The sequence below is a fragment of the Sinocyclocheilus rhinocerous genome, unplaced genomic scaffold, assembly GCF_001515625.1.
Source record: "Sinocyclocheilus rhinocerous isolate Xijiao unplaced genomic scaffold, SAMN03320098_v1.1 scaffold749, whole genome shotgun sequence".
NCBI classification, from domain to species: domain Eukaryota; kingdom Metazoa; phylum Chordata; class Actinopteri; order Cypriniformes; family Cyprinidae; genus Sinocyclocheilus; species Sinocyclocheilus rhinocerous.
In genome coordinates this window covers 69,468-80,477 of record NW_015653466.1, presented here as the reverse complement: position 1 = coordinate 80,477, position 11,010 = coordinate 69,468, and the positions used below count along the sequence as shown (strand labels likewise).

General features: G+C 37.1%; 2 protein-coding genes across 2 annotated transcripts in view; both read right to left on the bottom strand.

Moving 5' to 3' along the window:
• Positions 1 to 4,552, bottom strand: part of LOC107715953 (kinesin-like protein KIF20B) — a 25,992-nt gene extending 21,440 nt beyond the window's left edge. Inside the window, 12 exon segments of the mRNA XM_016522216.1 lie at positions 366 to 522; positions 602 to 748; positions 838 to 909; positions 1,017 to 1,128; positions 1,740 to 1,952; positions 2,053 to 2,104; positions 2,191 to 2,375; positions 2,956 to 3,094; positions 3,506 to 3,625; positions 3,816 to 3,905; positions 4,012 to 4,125; positions 4,437 to 4,552. Of these exon segments, the coding sequence (XP_016377702.1) occupies positions 366 to 522; positions 602 to 748; positions 838 to 909; positions 1,017 to 1,128; positions 1,740 to 1,952; positions 2,053 to 2,104; positions 2,191 to 2,375; positions 2,956 to 3,094; positions 3,506 to 3,625; positions 3,816 to 3,905; positions 4,012 to 4,119 (1,395 nt within the window). The 5' untranslated portion in view covers positions 4,120 to 4,125; positions 4,437 to 4,552.
• Positions 4,553 to 5,411: 859 nt separating this feature from the next.
• LOC107715943 (ankyrin repeat domain-containing protein 1-like) lies at positions 5,412 to 10,264 on the bottom strand. The gene is made up of 9 exons (XM_016522204.1): positions 9,940 to 10,264; positions 8,864 to 9,028; positions 8,647 to 8,772; positions 8,437 to 8,544; positions 7,750 to 7,848; positions 7,542 to 7,640; positions 7,309 to 7,407; positions 7,035 to 7,133; positions 5,412 to 6,053 (listed from the first exon to the last, which is right to left on the bottom strand). The coding sequence occupies exons 1-9, from the start codon at positions 9,964 to 9,966 to the stop codon at positions 5,916 to 5,918; spliced, it is 960 nt and encodes a 319-aa protein (XP_016377690.1). The 5' UTR covers positions 9,967 to 10,264; the 3' UTR covers positions 5,412 to 5,915.
• Between the last annotated feature and the right edge of the window lie 746 nt (positions 10,265 to 11,010).

Here is an 11,010-nt window from a genome sequence, read left to right as displayed (position 1 = left end):
ATAAAATAAAATAAAATCGCAATAACCGTGACTATTTTTAGACAATTAATCGTCAGCCAAATTTCATAATCGTGACAGCCCTAAACACAAACACATAAAGCACATCAAATATGGTAAACAGGAACTCAACTGTACTACCATATTGTGTCCATTTTTTTAATGTCTTGATTAAACCAAGGATATTTCATATGGGTATATTTTACAATCTCATGAACTTTTTGAAGCGTCAACGTTTGGGTGGAATAGAGTTTTAAATGGAGGGACAGAAATCACTCAGCTTTCATTCAAAATATCTCAAGTTACATTCAAAGATGAACGGCATCCCTTTAAGGAGTGAGATGAAGACATAATAGGATGTCACATACCTTTTGAGCTACGGCAGAGAACTTGAGGACGTTGACGGTCTCATCATGCATGGAGGCGCACTGGTTAATGTTTACAATCATACAGGCTTTGCCCCGGCCGGTAAAGTATCCCTGCAAATAGTGAGTGAGTTTACTCTCTCTGAATGGAACGTGCTGTCTGGAAAGACAAAATAAGAGGCGTTTAAAGGACAAAGGAAAGGAAGAAAAAAACCCCCAAAAGAATAAGATTTATATACCTGGCCTGCTGGTTATTTCTGAGCGCACTGATGCATTTTCCCAGGCTGAGTAGAGAGGTGTTGATGTTTCCTGCCTCTTTCAGCCGTTCCCCTTTATTTTGTGTTTTAGCACATCGCTCAGATCCGGCCAGATCACACAGCGCCAGCCTTGAACCAGAGTAAATACTTTAACAAACCATTCTGAAACACAACACAAAAATACTGCAGAGAAGTCAGATCAGTATTCACAGACTCACTCGCTGACTGACTCCACTCTGGGTATTCCCACATCTTCCACCTTCAGGATCCGGACAGAGAAAATACTGTGGCTAAAAATCAGGCAAAGAGGACATGAACTCAGAATAACACATGCATACAACACCCACTGCGTTAAAATGGATAAACAACAGGAAGTTACAGAATTTGTGTAGTGTACCTCCTGCTGGAGAGAATGTTGAGTTTAGTGCTGGAGATGCTCTGGTTCTTTTTGCCCAGTTTCATCACTTTCAAGGCTTCATCAACACTGCTCACCTGCACCCATCTCAGATCTAGAAAATTAACTGTTATGAGCAAAGACACAATCTGACAGACACAGCACATCAGTTTCCTTAAAACAACTGACTGAATCACCCTTAACACATGGAAATGCTATTATCGCTACATTTTTTTCTTATTGCTCTAGCACCAGCACCTGGCCAGTTTTAGCTATTACACATTATTCCAGGCAAAAAACAAAACAGAAGACATTTCAGTGATAACAAATGACATATAATTGCTCTTTGGAATGATTTAATGAAGAAATATTGCAGTGTAATCTCACTCTTCTCGCTCAAACAGCATATGGTTCTAGGGTCATGGTCTGCATATGTTAGATTCTCAGGGAACACATGAACTGATAAAATGCATAACTTGAACGTCTCTTTGGATAAAATCATCTGTCAAATGCATAAAGGAGAAATATATATATATATATATATATATATATATATATATATATGAAAATGCACCCTTACAACATGCATTATTTTTGTTGTTATATGCAAAACTTTATTACAGCAGGCCAGGGTTCAACTTTGGCTTGGATGAACCATCAGCTCCATGGAAACATTGTAACGATTTAATGACAATAAATATATTACAGAAACAGATGCTACTTTACCTTTGATGAATGAGTTCCCTTTGACATCCTGACAAAGACGGAGGTTGGTTCTCCGTAAAGCATTGTTTGAATGCTGTTCTAGCAAGTCGTGGATGTTCTCATTGTAGATCTCGCAGAATGAGACCCAAATTGAAAACTTGGTGTGTATGTCCATATCCACAACCAAACTCCTCTCATTCACTGCAGAGCTTATATCACATAAAGTGGAACCATCTAACAGGGAACCAGAAAGTTATGTGTCAGCCAGACAAACAACAAACAGACTGCCAAGCACAACCTTAGGTGTAAAAAAATAAATAAAAATTCTCTTTACCTTCAAGATCAGACTTCGAGCTATGGCAAGACGTGCTCTTCTGTGCATCAGTCTAAAGAGAAGACAAAAAACTAATAGAGTCAAATGAAACACCCCTGAAAAACAGAGGTTGTTCAACTCACTCTGCCATTACAGTACCTCTTTAAAAAGCTTGAGCAGGTTGCGTTTGCCAGCTGCTTCCTCGTTTTGCTGCTCTTTGGTGAGCCTGATGAAATCCCGGCACCTCTGGGGTTTTAGGCACATCTGGTTGAAGATGCGACCATCCAGACTACTGAAGATCATGTTGAGGGAACGAGGCAAGATGCCTGGATCAGTATCTGGACCTAATACATTAAAACACAATCAGGACATAAACCTTGAATATGAGTATTTTGCAAAAGCAAAATCACAAATTGTGAACAATTCATCCATGCATGCTTTGTTTAAATATTTTTTGTGACCTTGTAAGTACTAATCAAAATGCCATAACACACATTTAGATCTGCCTCTATTCAATTAACAACCAATGGATAGAAGCATTGGATAGAATGGAGTGTCCCTGCCCTTCTTTTTATTTTTAATACAACATTTTGAACATGATTCGACGCTCCTTCTGTTTGCTTCTTCTGCATTCACACAGACACTATTTTACAAGGTTGGTCTGATCAAAACTGACCTTAATTTACTGACCCTACTTTACATTCCTGACCTTTATTGTGAAAGATTCATTAAGTGCACTCTACTTCAAAGAAAAAAAAATATTTGTAATCTTTCATTTAAATATAGCAACTTTTTGCCATTAAAATGGGTTTTGGAGCATTAACACATTGACTTTTAAGCTCTATTGACAACATTTGTGACATTATGTCAATTACAACAGAAAATAATTCAGTCTATCAATACAATAAGATAAAAAATACAAACCTAAAAAAGTGAAGGTCTTCCCAGCATTAGTGACACCATATGTAAAGACCAGAGAATTTTGCCCCTCTAGCACATCCCTCACAAGACCCTTCACTGTGCCATCAAACATCTCCTCCTGTGTAGTGTCTGGACCATAAACCTAAAAATACCACAATGTTAATATGACCTTGTGAATAATCTGTCATACAAGACCAAGTTATAAGCATGACTCAAGAGAGAGCACAACATTTGACCTCAAACAGTATTTCCAAAGACAAATTTGAAGATTCTTCAGGGTGGTCAGAGGGAAAACTACTGCCTCACATGATCAGTCACGATCTAGACCAGGGGTGTCCAAACTCGGCCCTGGAGGGCCGGTGTCCTGCACAGTTTAGCTCCAACTTGTCTCACACACCTGCCTGGAAGTTTCTAGTATGCCTAGTAAGACCTTGATTAGTTGGTTCAGGTGTGTTTAATTGGGGTTGGAGCTAAACTTTGCCGGATAGTGGCCCTCCAGGAACAGGATTGTACACCCCTGATCTAGACTCTGTGTGCTGATGGGTCTGCTTGCCTGAGAGAACTGGAAACGTTGAGCTGTAACTGGCATTGACTTATCGCTGAGCCTGGCAGAAAGAGATGATTGTGGAGCTTTGAGGAGCACAGTCTCTGGAGGCTGAATAGCCACACAGTCCTTTAAAAACACAGAGAAAGCACAGACTAATCATTTTATTTAGAGGCAATATTTGAAACAGATCTTCAGGGGCATTTACCCTTTAAAAATATTTTTCCTAACAAAATAATACATTTCTGCATGAGGGTCTGCATTTTAGGGCACTGAAAATGTGTGCTGTATCCCTTAACCATTTATTCCTTATTTTCACCTGTGATTCTCCATTCTCAATCTCAGCTGTTGAAAATGGTCTTATCCTAAGATACACCTTCAAGTGTTCCTTCTCCAGGTCAGACGGGTCCTTCAAAAGAAACATCAAGGCTCAAAACATTTCTGATGATTATTTCATAAATCACAATGTACAAATCACACAGGGTCCTGTAGTAATGTTCATAAAGTCATCTTACCTGGAAATCTGAACACTCGCTGAACTCCGAGGACAGATTTCTCCTTAAATCTTCAACAACTATCGTCTCCGGTCTTGCCTTCTCATCCTTTAGCCCTGACTCCATCATATTGCTCTAAGAAAACATGAGAAGACATAAAAGAGGAGGATAAAATAACAGCCTCTGAGATACAGAGCATACTTCTGACAACCCTTTAATTACATCTGATAGTAATAACACATTTTTATTTTTGCATCGTGTCAATTGTATAATCTTATGTTAATTTTAACAGACAATTACACAGTTTTTATAGATATTTTATAAGTAAACCTGGCACAACAAAAAATGACATTAAGACCCACCCGAACTCATAACCTCAACCTCTCACAAAAAAGAACAGGACAGCAAAACATGCGCATTAAAACAAGTTAATTTAGTTGACTTACATGATTGTCAAAGGATAAAGTGTGTATTATATTGCCTTTAACTTCGCGCGTACTTATTTTCAAATTCCACCAATCGGATAAGCAAGAGCAACTGCAAAGGCTGCTGGGAGTGCGTGCTCGTGCACGTCACAGTGACGTTATAAATGCGCAGAAGTTGGACTGCGCATTTCTTAGAATCAGATTGCTGCTTGTTTTTAGTGTTTGGTTTGCGTTTTCGATTTATTGTTTTTATGCTGTGTTTTTTAAGTGTATTTTTTTTTATTCGTAGAAATACGCTTTTTAATAATGCATATTCTATATACAAGAATAAATCATAACATATACAAATAAAAACATTACCACATTAAAATACCAAACCAAAGTACAATGTAAAGTAATTAAATTAGTAAGTAAAAAAAGATAATAAGCGAGCAAGTAGATAGAAATAGGATAGGATAAGAAAAAAGGGTGCGCAAATCATTAAGAAAGAACATCAAACATGGTATACTATGACTAGATCACCTTATTAATAGATGTTGAGGCCTAAATACAAACTCAGTTCTTGCTTGGAGACATTAAAGTGGCATGTACAGTTTGTGTAGGCTATATAAAGAATATAAAACTTCCCAATAAACCAAATTAAGTTTATGCTGTCCATATTTTTGTCATTAACATAAAAACCAAAAGAATATGTCTAATATAAAGAAAACGCACATAAAACGTTCGGGAAACACTTGGTGACTCGTACCTAAACACTTTATTCACATTTGATTAAAATGATTCACAATTATTTTAAGGGTTTAAAAGAAAGAATTACAAAACACATTTACCAATGCACGCTTCATAAGGGATTTCCATGTACCCAGTGCCAAAGTCCGCACATAAAACGTTCGGGAAACACTTGGTGACTCGTACCTAAACACTTTATTCACATTTGATTAAAATGATTCACAATTACTTTTAAGGGTTTAAAAGAAAGAATTACAAAACACATTTACCAATGCACGTTTCATAAGGGATTTCCATGTACCCAGTGCCAAAGTTTTTCACAAATCCAGTCCAAAATTACAAAACAATTACAATAATATCCATCATAAACATTCTCAGACCAGCATTCACATTCTGTTCCTTTTCTGAACATTTACAGTTCCGCCTCCAGTCTGTCCAGACATTTCCCCAGTAGATCAAACTGCCATGGACATTTTTTAAATGCAGTCACAAGTTATGAAATTAAAATAATATTAAATAATTACCCTGAACAAGCAAACCAACATACAACCACTCACACGTGTTCATGTTTTGTGCCACTCACCGAAGATTCTTTGCTCTCAAAATCAAGTGAGACAAGTGAGAAAACAATATTTACAAATAACCTCATCAAAATTTCAGACGCTCTATCGCCAGCAAATAGCGTCATCATTAAGCAAATTGCAAGGTACTGTTCAGTTTAATGTTTAACATGTAAGAAAGAAAGAAACAAAGAAAGAAAGAAAAATAATTTTATAACAATTCAGCATTGGGACGGATGTTTAAAAGTTGTTCATTTGGATATGGTGCTTCCTCTTCATTAAAGTTATTCAGGATGTTTTTCACACCTTTTTGCCATGAAAGCAGAGTCTCCATTGGTGTCTTTCCATCCTGTAAATGACAGATAATTTTAGGATATATCCACTAAAATATACCCATTTAAACAGACTTACTAACTAATACTCACAGTATGAGTTCTTTTTGCACTGGCTATATCCACTGTCATTTAGTCATAAAAGAATAAAGCATTATATATCTTTTTGCTTATCTTCTGTTTGATATTGTGGAGAGTCAGTATTGGGGCATTAAAGGGGTCCTATTATTTATGCTTTTTCACTTTTTCAACTTGAGTTAGTCTGTAATGTTACTGTTTGGGCATAAAAAAGATCTGCGAAGCTACAAAGCTCAAAGTCCAATCTCCAAAAGGAGATATTTTATTTAACAGAAATCACTTTTCAAAAACTACAACGAACGACTCGTTTGGACTACAACGCATATTTTCCTGGATTTGTGATATCACAAATATCGACGAATGGGACGAGACCTGGTTGAGCTGCACTAGAGAAGGCAACGAGTGTTATCACTATGTCGGAGACGCGCTAGCTTTCCCAAGGCAGACGAACTTAGAGTGGTTACAATCATCCAGGTTTAAATCGTGCTTAAATTGATTTGATTTTGACGCAATATTTACACTGAAGCTCGTAGGCGGGTATGGTAAGGGCATTACATTTTCCAGACCGGGCGGCGAGTGCTGCCAATCACAACACACTCTGGCCCAGCTAACCAATCACAGCACATTTCATATTTCAGAAGGCGGGCCTTCATTTGATACAGGAACTATTTGAGCCGTTCATGCCAGACTGGGGAGAGAGGTGTTGTAATAAGGGAAAATATGTGAAAAATAATGTGTTTTTCGAACAACCTAGTACGAGAGCCTGTTCTAGTACACCCCCAAAACAAAATCAAGACTTTGTAAAAGAGTATAATAGGACCCCTTTAAACAGAATCATGTAGTGCCTAAATCTGTCTCTAGAGGGCACTATGTAAACTTCAATGTCATATAAGGATTGTATGTACCCCAATTGAACTTACATTGTTTTTGGCATTTAGACTGGCTCCATACACCATCAGCAGTTTTATCATTTTAAATCTATTTATCCTCACTGCGTCGTGCATTGGTGTGTCTCCCTCCTACACAAACACAATGCAGTGGCATTAGAGAAGAAAAACAAAATGTGGGACAATGCATTAATATCATAAATTTGCTATTTAAAATTACATAAAAATTAGTCAGTTTAACATACCATATTAAAGATTCTGAATGTTTTGGGAAAATATTTGAATAAAGCGCAAAAATAATTCTTACCCTGTCTTTGGCATTTACATCAGCTCCACAATGAATGAGACGCTCAGCACATTCATAATGTCCCGTCCGAACTGCAACATGAAGGGGAGTGCTGCATAGCTGTTTAAAAACAAGAAGGATAAAAATGCTTCATGATTGTTTGCAACAAAAAGCATGAGAATGATTTGTGAATGTTATTATAACTGTCCAAAGATCCATTTGGTGTCATATGCCTGCATTAGCTTTCTATCTACCTTGTCTCTGGAGTTGAATTTGGCTCCTTTATTGAGAAGCAGCTCCAGGGCAGGCAGGCTTCCACCTCTACAGGCCCAGTGCACAGCTGTGGCATCCAGCTATGAACATGAGACAGAGAAATTGCATCTCAGAATTATAATAAAAAATAAATGTGAGATAATATTCTTGTAGCACTGGTGTAACAGTCACATCCACCATCTGTGCTACCTTGTCTTTTTGATCCATGGATGCTCCACTCTCCAGGAGCTTCTGCATGATCTCTATGTAACCTTGGGCACTGGCTTTATGCAGAGCTGAGCGCTTAAACTGAAAGAGAGAGAACAAGTGAGAGTCGGTGTTGTTATTGTTACTAAAAGTGTTCATTTCTTGATTGTTAATTTAAATGAAGAGGATCAAAATAAAATGTAAATATTAGATGAAAAACCTAAAAAAACTAAAACTCTAAATGCTGGTAACTAACTACAGTAACTGAAATAAAATAAGTTTAAGTTGAAGAACCAAAATAATTAAAACTAAAGCTGAAATAAAAATGTATTAAAAACGAAATATTAAAATAATAATAATAATAATAGCTATACAGCTATATAATAGTATATAAACATACTGAAAAAACACAGGTGCGAGTTTAAAGGGATAGTTCAGACAAAAATGAAAATTTGTTCATCATTTACTCAACATAATGTTGTTCCAAACCTTCCGTGGAACATAAAAGATGGTATTTTGAAGAATGCTGGTAACCAAACAGTTTTGGTTACCATTGACTTTCATTCTACGGACTTAAAAACTGAGGCATTCCTCAAAATGTCTTTTTTTGTCATTTTTGGGTGAACTCTCCCTTTGATTCTGGAAGACTTAACAGCACGAGTGAAGGAAAGTGTTAGACGACACACTCACATGATCACAAGCATTGGGGTCTCCACCATCTGATAAATATTTCTCAACAACAGGCAGTTTATTCTCTGTGACAGCCTTTTGGAACAAAGTCTGGTCCACTGTTTCTGGCTGAAAAATGTTAGCCAGTAATTAAATCTGAAATCTTTATGATATAACCATCTTAAAATAATATAGCCGCATTTGTAACGCATTATGGAAGAAGTTCCTCACCAGGATATCAGGCTCTGGCTGTTTCTTTGATGCTTGAATCTTCCTTTCCTTTCTCCTCTTCCTCAGCTGCAAAATGTTGAAGAGGTCTTCAACAGTTTCTAGTTTTAGCTTTCCTGATCGGTCAACCTAAGAAAAATTAAAAGATAGATGTTTTTCATTATGTTACTATGTAAAATTGTAGCCATGTTCATTTTTATTAAGTTGTATTCATTCTTACATTGAGTTTGAGATTCTGTTCGCTTGGTTTGATGTCATTCAGGTCCTGTTGTGTCTGAAGTCCATCCTGTTTCTCCTGAATGATGCTGGTTTCATATTCTCCTGCAGCGAACACCTCTGCGCATGCACCTCCTGGCACCTTTCCCTCGCCTCTCTTCCCGGTGACCTGTGATTGGACGTGACACTCATCAGTCTTGGATTTCATATACGTATGAATTAAAGTCAATGGAGCACAAGCAACTGTGGTCTACTGTGACCACAGCTTTTACACACTTGGTTTCAAGGACTGAATAGCTTCCAGAGAAAGAAAAAGTGTGTAGTTTAAAGCAGACGTAGTTTAATTCAGTGATTGTGTTGGTGGGGTGGAGAGAGTGTTCAGCTGTTTTAAGAACCTAAAAAAATTATTACACACACTTGTGTCATTTCTGTTGTTTAAAATAGGAGGACAGGCCCATGCAGTTGGGTTATTCTAGACACCCTGGATCCTTCTTAATCGCTGACAGATATTTAATAACATCACACTGCTCTATCACCCATACTCATTCCTCCCCCACCCCTCTTTTATGCTTATAAGAGTATGTGAACACAAACATTTCCTCTGCTTTTTCTCTTGTATTTTTTATTTTATGCATTTTCTTTATCTCTTGTGGGCTTTCCTATTCTAACTTCTTTCTATGTTATGCACTGCCTTTATTTTAAGTTTTAGTAAAACTTAACCTAAAGTTAAAATGTTACCTTCTTTTGTTATTTTTTATCATAGAATATTTCTATTTAGCTTTATATTTACTTCATTTATTTCAGTTTCAGTTTTAGCAATTTTAGTATTTCATATGTTTTTAAGATTAGATTTGTCATCTTCAGCTGTATTTCAACTATATCATTTTGGTTAACAATTTTCTTAATTATATTTACTTATATCTTTATTTATTTCTATGTAAACATGCATTTGCATGGGATTTTTTTGCATGTTTATCTCGCACAAAATTCTAACAATATAAATCTTGAAGTTAGTTGATAACGTGTCAACATTCAGATGGGACTCCCAAAAAGCACTGCGTGCGTCAGCACAAAACCTACCAGCTCTTCAACACGCAGCAGTCCCATGATGTCTGCGATCTGGAGTTTGTCTTCAGCTCTCGGTTGCGCGTTTTGCTGTAAGGCTGTCAGTGGTGAGGGATGTAGTTCTCTCTGTGGTTAATTAGAGTCCCAAAGCGATCGGTGATGCCTGCTCAGCTCCCTGATGTTCTGTGTATCATCTCTCCATCACCTCCCTTATATAGCCTATATATATATGGTTCCAGAGTCTGGCGCGGGCCATTAAAAAGTTAGATCATGTTCCTTACTTTCTCTCCCCCTCTTTCACCGCCCACGGAATTCCAATGGCGCGAGACACCTTCATTCATCCTTCCCGAACATCGAATGAATCTCGCGCGAGCGATGACTGCACGAGCCAGGAACGCCCGGCTTCCGTTCTGCTATGGACTGCGCGGCTCGCCAGTAGCACCAGACCCCCAGCCAGGCCCGACCTGCGCACGCGGGTGAGCAACAGGTGCACGACTGCATGACTGCATAGTCTATTCTGCGCGTGAGAAAAGCAATAAAGAAGTGTGACGTGGCCCTTTTGTCAATTATAGTAAGGGAGACTAGTTGTCATACATTTTCTTAGGGTAGGTCTATTTTTTTTAATTCAGCTTGTGGCTGAATATATAGGCATATATAGCCTACTAAAGTTTTGCTTACAAAAAATAAGTAAATAAATAAATAAAAAAACCTTAACATTTCCACCATTATTGCCATTTAAATATAGGGTAAGTCTACAAAGTAAACATTAATAATACAACAATTACAAAATGCAAAATAATTCATAAAAAAGCAAAAATACAAAATATAACATAAAAATATCTATATGGAAGCCTGTTTCCACCATGGAATAAAAAAATTAAAAAGGTAGGTTAATTGTGACTTTTTATCTCACAATTCTGACTTTTTGTATTGCAATTCCGAGTTTACATCTCACAATTCTGAGTTTATATCTCACAACCCTGAGTTTAAATCTCACAGTTCTGTTTTATTCTCAGAATTGTGAGTTTACATCTTGCAATTATTACTTTTTTTTCTTTCTGCCATGGAATAAAATTTGTAATTGCA